The 8464-nt window shown below is 36.5% G+C and overlaps 1 protein-coding gene across 1 annotated transcript in view; it reads right to left on the reverse strand.

The window, feature by feature from the left end:
* The window catches only part of WDR19 (WD repeat domain 19), a gene marked incomplete at its 5' end in the record, with an annotated part of 46323 nt that overhangs the window by 5045 nt on the left and 32814 nt on the right, over positions 1 to 8464 (reverse strand). Inside the window, 3 exons of the mRNA XM_010289921.1 lie at positions 402 to 483; positions 1150 to 1274; positions 3372 to 3468. Coding sequence (XP_010288223.1) covers positions 402 to 483; positions 1150 to 1274; positions 3372 to 3468 — 304 coding nt within the window. The remainder of the gene's footprint in view (positions 1 to 401; positions 484 to 1149; positions 1275 to 3371; positions 3469 to 8464) is intronic.

The following is an 8464-nucleotide window of genomic DNA, read 5'->3' on the forward strand; positions in this document are numbered from 1 at the left end:
ACCATTTCTCCCAAATCTGGTCTGCACTGTTTAAAGTCTATGTTTCCCATGTACCTCAAAAGTATTTTCAAAAGAAGATTGATTAAAATTTTGTGATAAAGTCGCAGAACCAATCAGTTCATTACATACAATCCCGAGACTTTGTGTGTGGTTCAGGCAGCTCAGTACTGCAGTTATGGAGGTTGAGGACAGATTAAACTGCTGGTGAGGAACTCATCCTGGAGGCTGTATATGAACGAGCTATCCTGTGGAGGCCAGCAGAGCACACGGTGTTATTTACACTTTGTCGTGTGCCCTATAGGATCACAGGAGGAGAATGTACCTTCTAATGCAGTCATGATTAATTAATAATGAATTGTCCAGTAGAGCACAGCATGCTCTTCTACGCTGTCAGCACTTACGTGATGGGAACTTGCTGATGTTGTTGGCTACACGTATGAGCATACGTGCTCCCTTCATGTGATCACCACGTTTCACGTGAGTCTGGAACACAACAAACATCGAATTAACTGCAGCCTCTAGAGAGTAATTCCTGCAGCTTGCGTTCACCCTTCTGGGAGCTGCACGCCCATGGCTCTTTCATGAAGCTGAGCAGAGGTGTATCCTGCACCAGAGAAAGGACGAGAAACTTTATAGTGGCTCTTTCCCAGAACAGTCTTTCTGGCCTTCAGCTCACTATTTGCTTGCTCTTGCCTCACTGCTGGTAGAGAGGGAGGCCAGAAGCTGTCTGTAGGCTGAACGGATATCCTGATGGGCCATGGGTTAACTGCCAGAAATCATTTGAGCCCTCCTGCTTAACTTCATTTACAGAAAAGCAGTGATCTGCCTACGGATAATAATAATATCAATAATAAATTTAGAATAATAATTGTACTAATAGCATAACATTTGTAAGAATGAATGCAACAGAAATAGAGGAAGCCACATGTAGGTTTTGAAGTATTCAGTATTTAAAAAAAGAATATGCTAATCAAAGAGGCAGAAACAACTATGGACTGTCTTCCTGAAGCTTGCTGTTAGCATGCACTTGGATTCTGTGATACAACCTACATGACAATGTAATTTATGTACACAGAACATCCATACGTACAGTTCAATAAATCAGAGACTGTGCCACTTACGCATAAATTCAGTTTCTCAATTCATTACCTTCACTAAAATATAGCTGTGTAGAATCATAAGGTTTGTAGCCATCTCAGAAGGAATTTTAATCTTCTGGGTCTTTAACTCTGAATACATACTGAACAGAACATCATGTGCATTTCGGTAGTTTCCTTAAAAACAAACAACAATGAATAATAAATTTAATTTTTTGTAAAAATTTCTTTACTAATGACAAATATGGAAGCTGAACAGGAAGTTCTGTTGATTCCTAGAGCAAAACCTTTGCATGACAATTTCTTTGGAAAGTCACAAGCAGTTGCTTGTCACAGTATGCTAAACAGTATCAGCCAGGGAATTAAATAAGAAAAAAAATCACACTTGGAGAAGTCATCCATACAGTAGCAAAAATACATATGTGGATGATAATTTCATGTAATGGAACTTTAAAAATGGAAGATGCTGTATCCAATACATTGCTTCCACAATAAAGAGGAGAAAAGGTATTTTTAGAGCATTTAGAGATGTTAGTACTTTTTGTTCGTCAGTCAGGTATTCAAAAGCTGTTGTTTAAATGTTAATTTAACATACTTTTACTTTATCATTTGCTTTGGCAACTCCTTGCCTCTGCAACCAAATAAACCCAAAACCTGTCAGAGAGATAATTAAAATTTGGATGTTAATTCACTAGATCAAAGTGCTTCAAGGTTACTATCAAGGATTATCCAGAAACCACAGGATTTCATTAAATTAGCAACATTGCTGAAAACAGCCAGTGTTTAGTATGGTTAGTCTACTCTTAGCTAGTTGTTTGACCTTGCTTTGTTTTGGTTGTTTTTTTTTTAAACTTTACTAGAGTACAAGGAAGTCATAATCTTTGCAGTTGGAGGCATTTAAAGGAAATTTCAGATTCAGTTATTTCAGCAAACCTTTTTCCTCTCTCTCTCTCTCGCTTTCTTTACCAGCAAACGTTTTTACTCTATAGAGCAATTTGTTATGTGCTGCTACACACTGCAGTTGAATCAACCAGTGGAATTTGTGTGAGGCAGCTAAATATCACTCCAGAATTAGTTGTTGGAAAGCAACATCAATTTTTCATGCTGTGTTACTGACTCACTAATCATGTGATTACCTAAAAACAACTTAATAGAAAATTGCACATAAAATGGCATATCCAACAGAAAATACCAAACAGTATGACTTAAAAATTATTGAAGTGGATTTTGAGGGAAAGAATGAACTATACTGGTGTAAACTTCAGAATTGAACTCATAATCTCCTGAAGGAAGAGGGGGACTAAATCTAAAACTGTGCCTCTGTGCAGGAAACAGTTACTGCAAGATTGGTGATTTTAACAAGAAAAATATTGTGCTTATTATTACACTGTTGCAGAACACATCTTTACTATGAGGGAAGATGAAATACAGTATGGGATACTGCATTTTAGATATGTTTTCAGGTTCAGAAAAGCTAGTAAATAATTAAACCCCCGAGCCTTTACATTTCCTGCTTACACACGCATTATTCACTGCTATGATGAATTGGGAGATGATGCTGGCCAAGGGTTTAAGACATTTTCCACTCCTCAGCCCAATGCTGAGGCACAGTCAGTAAATGTTAATTTGCCTGGTTTCCTAAGGCTGCTGTTTTTCCTTTATAGTTATTTTTCTCAACTTACTTGAAATGAAAAGGAAGCAGTGTTATGGTAGGGCTGTTGCCATGGCTACAGTGGAGACTGAATAATGCCGGCAATAGCTATTTTGCTTCTAGCCCTGTCCCTTCTTACTTCTTTTTTCTATTTCTAAACTTCAGTTACCTATTACAGGGGAAAACAAGGCTTAAATAAGCAAGTGTCTGATCCTTCAACAGGAATCATCTCCTGTGCACATCTCCCACTGAAAAAAATTGTGTGCAAAGACTGAAGAATCAGTATCTATGTCGGAAACTGCATGTAGAAACTGCAATTCTAAGATCTGTGATACAAAGAACAGTAAAGTTGCAGACAATCTTAATCACTATGCTTACTTAAATGTAATAAGGAACGCAGATGTTTTCCACAATTTTCTTTTTTCCTATTTCTATTTAATATACAGGTATGAATCCCAACCTTTTCACAAAGGCTACTTCAAGTTCAAAATTAAACTTGAATATAATTCAAAGCACCAATACAGGTCTTTTCTAGGTATAATCCTATATAAATAAGGGTACCCCAAGTACCTGGCAAGGATGTAGTGTCAGAGATGCTGTCATATCAGAGAAAACAGACTTACCTGAACACTGCTCCTCCCTGGCAATTATTACAGCAGTTCTGGCAGCCTCTCTGTATTGCTTTAGCGCCATGTATAAGCGGAACAGGTACTTGGCATCCTTAATTAAATCATACAAAAGCAATTAATACTAACTGGATACATACTGCTGTATTCTCTTCCATTACTTGCCCATCCCACCACCACATTCTTCAAAGAAAGCGGACAAGCTGGCTCGTTCCGTGGAGGGCTCTTCGTATCAACAGGCTTTAGCCATGCTACCTTCCCCTGCAAGTTTTGGCCTTCAGTAGAGTTGGACAAACACCCACGCTGAGGCCCCCGAGTGAGCTGTGGCAGCTAGTTGCTAAACCATGTCAGTACGGACGCGGAGAGTTGCAGACCGTTAGGCACACGGAGAGTTGTACGGGTGGAAACCCAACAACTTCAGACGTGTAGGCATTAACGGTGTCGGAAAAGAACCACAGGATTCCTTTTAGAAATCGAAACCCTGCTAGAAATTGTGTTGCAGCTCTAGATGCAAACATTGGTTAGTGTGGATGACAAAATCTGGACATAAAAGAGTGTATTGTTCTGGGACCAGATGGTAGACATCCAAGACAGCTAAAAAATTGAAAATTAAGGGGACACTCAGCTAATAAAATGCATAAAATTTGTAATTTGCTATACTATGTACCCTGTACTGTTGATAGATTATATGATTCAAAAATGGCACATGCAGCAAAGGGTTCGCTCCAGAACTGGCAATGCAACAGCAGGAAAATTAGTGAAATAATTTAAAAACAAAACTTAAAAAAAAAAAGATGGCAGTATTGAAGAAAACAAACATGAGTTCTATTTTTGTAAAGCGTACTCAAACTTCTAGCAGACTAGTAAAAAAAAAGAAATCAATAAGAGAAAAGAGCATTCATCTTTCATAAGGATTTTGAGAAAATCCTCAGAAGAGGTAATTCCTAAACAAACAGCTAAAATACAAAATAAAATTATCTTGCTTATGATGAAAAGGAACAATTAAGTGAAAAAACCTCCAAACCTGGAGTAGTGCCACTATTTTATATCTTTAGCAATGATTTCTAAAATGGGATCAATAAAAAGTAAAGTCTGTACATGATAATTCTTAACTAGTAAATCAAGATTAAATTAAGCCGAAATATTGTATATAATGGTAGGTTTCCAACTTAAATATACAACTAAGAAAAAGACGACACTGGTTGCTTTATAGACAGCTTAGCAAGAAAACCAAACCAACTACTTCTGCAATATTGTAGTAAAAACAAACACTTCTGTATGTAAGTCTCAAACACATAGCAAAAAAACGCTGAAATTCAAAGGAACAGAAATATGAAAGATACAAAGCCATTTCCTTATAAAGATGATGACTGCAAAGATTAACTCCCTACTTGAGGGGCAAGGAAAAAAATGACGAAAAATCGCAGAAATAAAAGCAAGAGCGAAAGACTGGCATGCAGAAAGACAAAAGGCAAGTCAAATTCTTCTTTTTAACTTGCAATATAAGGAAAAACATTAAGTGACCATAAGGAATTACTTTTAAACCAATGATGGAGCAGAATTTCAAGTAACACCTGATCAAAAGGTCGAACATCATAAGAACCAGAATTTAACAATAATGAACTAGTTATCTGTATAATAAAGGAACCAGAACTACTTATATTAGTGGATATTGACTGTAGCCTGCCTTAAAAAGGAAACTTGCTATTCCCTGAGCAGGGTAAAAGAAAAATTATTATGAATGGTAGGTTATGATGTAATTCTTCCCAACTTCTGACACCTTCTAGTGACCACAGATGGCGGTTCTACGGATGACAGCTGAAGGCTGCACTTCTTCCCCATTCAGGCTGCTTCTCCCTTTTCTCCTAATGCAGCAGGAGAAGGATCCTGTCCCAGCACGGACCAGTGGTCTTATATGGTATTTGCCATGTCCCTAATTATATTTGACTTAAACAAGATATTTAAATTACTTACATGGTAGCCATATGTAGAAAAATTAGAAAAGTAGAAGGCATTTAAGAAAAATAGTCTCATGTTTTACTTTCATATTCTTACCTTTAAAGTTAGCCATTTTAAAAGAAAAAATGCAGGAAGAAATTTTCAATTGACAACATATTTCCTAAGGTCTTTGGAAAAATGTACTATTGCAGTCTAACTGACCTTAATATTAGAAGCCATGATTTTAATTTAGTTTTGCTTTTTAAAATACATGTACTTAGAAAATATGCACACAGAAAACAGCAGAACCTTGCCAGTTACTGCTTCCTGAAAAATTACAAAGGAACACACATGACAAATTAAGAATCTTTACACGTTAAAGTTAACAAATACAACAGTTGACATAATAACGTCTTTAAGAAATAGTTTATAACTAGTCAGACAATAGCGTAGCAAAATTTTGGTAAGCACAATAATTTTGATAATATGGTACTTCATTAAAATCCCACATAATTATTGGCTGCGAAAGGTTTAAAGTAATCAGGCTGCTGTGAGCAATGATCTGGTTTGAAGATCAATGCTGAAAGGATTAGCAAGTTTCTGCTGCATGGCTACTGTAAGTTCACTCTTACTTCCAGCTTTACAAAAAGACCACCACATAAAAGCTGCTATTCTCTAAAAACGACCCCATTTGCTCGATAATTTCAAAAACACTGTCTCCATAGCATAGTAAGGATAAAGATGAATTGTTTTTTAAGTAGATTTTTAAAACAAATATGTATGATTTGATAAAGTAAAATTTTGTTACTCACTGAGAGAGACTATGGCAGATTGGATTAAAGCATTCAGAAGAACAAGAAAGAGCTTTTAAATAAGGAAAAGAAAGCTCTACATTGAAGTTCAAAACAATGTTAAATATGGCAATCACGGCATTCACAAAATTCCTAAGTGTTTCCTAAAATCTTTAGAACCTCTTCACTAAGGAGATTATACTGTAGCTCACTTTTCCTTATCCAGTGCTAGGTACTTCCTTCAACCAGATGGCTAGGCTGCCACTCAGAAGAGAGACTGGATGCTACAGTTTCTGTCCACCCAACTTTCAGCATAAATATGAAATTACTTTTGCTTACACTTGATGTTGCACAGATTTTTCATCTAATGCCTCCAAGAGTTTCATTCTTTTCTGGTCTCTTGCAGGTGAATTTTGTTTGTTTTACGTATAATTTTATTAATGTTCATATTTCAAATTACAGGTAAATAGTAAGAGGTAAATAATAGAGAGAGGTTTGTTGTTGTTTTTAAATTTTATAAAAGCAAGGTTGGCTTGGCCATCAACTGTCTAAAAGTCTAACATATCAAACCCTTAACCTCTAGGCACCATAAAAAGAGGAAGGAGCCAGAATTTCTAATATCCCAACAGCATCATAAACCATAGCTGTAATATTGGGGCTGAAATAAACCTACTGCACCAAGACCATGTCACCTCCATCATTACCAAACCTTACTCCCCTCAGTAAGGCAGAACTTACTCTTCTGTACATATCATTCTGCACCTGACTGTATTTACTGTGAGTTTATACGAGACCTTAAATTCCTTAAGTAAGGAATTAATTGCAGACTGCAACATCCACACCTGAGGTCTGGCTTTCACAGTAGAAAAACATGGGTGACAAGCCACTTGGCTCACATTCAAACTCTGCTGTAACAGGCAGTAAAACTTGAAGTGGCTCAGCAACTTAGTTTCATGAACTCCGGCCCAAATATGATTGAATGTACCATAAGCTCTACAGACATCAAAACCAAAAATGGTCTGTGAAGCATGTTTTTCTATAACTCGAACTCAGAGAAACCAGATAGCCCATCAGCAGTCAAATCTGCAAAAGAGCTGTTTGTCATCTTAGCCTCTAACGTTGCTGTTCTGATGTCTAACATCATATTTACAGTGAACATTTTTAATCTGCCATGGAAAAAAAAAAAATCACACAAATGGAATATGGTCAAACCCACTTCTTGTGTTGTATATATACAGTGCAGATCTAATCTATGTTCTGCTTAGATTGTGAATGATTCTCTTCCTTTATTACCAAACCTGTGGCATTGGCAACTAATACACAAAAATCTGTCAGCAATTATCTTCCAACTGTCAAAGTCGTATATACAAAAGAAAAAAAGATGAAATAGTCTACCAGTCTGCCAAAAGCCTTTCATTAAACCCTGTGAATGGTTGGCTTTTAACAAAGAGGCAGGTAACCTGGAAGAAAGGGCAATGGCCCGTTTAAAATTTTCTTAATTGATCACATGACACTAAATGAAGCCTCATAGCATAGAGCACCTCTTATCTCACAAAGCACCTCCTAAACAGTATAAAATAAAACTACGGAAGGTTCTGAGGATCCAAGGAAGATTTTCTATGACAATGATGAGTGACAATGTAAAAATCGGTGTCCACAATATTTTATTCTCCTATTGTTAATCAAAACTTACATGTTAGGAAGGTCTGTCACCAAAAATCTTCAAATGTGCTTCCTGTTTTTTTTTATTTTCTATCCTAAATTAAATATGCAATTGCATTTTCCAAAACAGAACAGAAACTCTGTGCTTTAGTTTACAGAACTACAGCCTGTATCCGCAGATGAAACTGACTCTATGAATAATGAATTCAAATTTTAAACTAAATGACTCTACGTAATAAGAAATAAAAAAGATATTTTTTTTAAAAAATAACTGTTTAACTGTCATATGGGCATCCACATGAAGCAGTTACATTTTCAAGTGATCTCAGTGACGAATTTTTCCTTTCATTTCACATTTTAAAATAGAGCTGTTTTGGGCTAAGCTCTTTTTGAGAACATGGTCATTAATCACTTAAGAAATCAACAAGGAACTAGGTAACTTTGAAAATCTGTCCACAACTTTTTATGTCTTAAGTTGATGTGTGGAACTAACGTAGCCTGATCTCCTCTGGGTTTTTGTCCTTCATCTCCTATTTACTACCTAACTTTCTTCCACAGTTGGAGCAACTCCCCACACTGCAAGAAGAGATCAGTGCTGTAGCTAGTCTTGAAACACACACATGCTGACCATCCAACTGGGAAAGGCAACAGCCAGCTGGCTAACTGGCATGAACAAACAGCTAAGTTTTGTCTCTTTCC

Source organism: Phaethon lepturus, unplaced genomic scaffold (assembly GCF_000687285.1).
Source record: "Phaethon lepturus isolate BGI_N335 unplaced genomic scaffold, ASM68728v1 scaffold11256, whole genome shotgun sequence".
NCBI lineage: Eukaryota > Metazoa > Chordata > Aves > Phaethontiformes > Phaethontidae > Phaethon > Phaethon lepturus.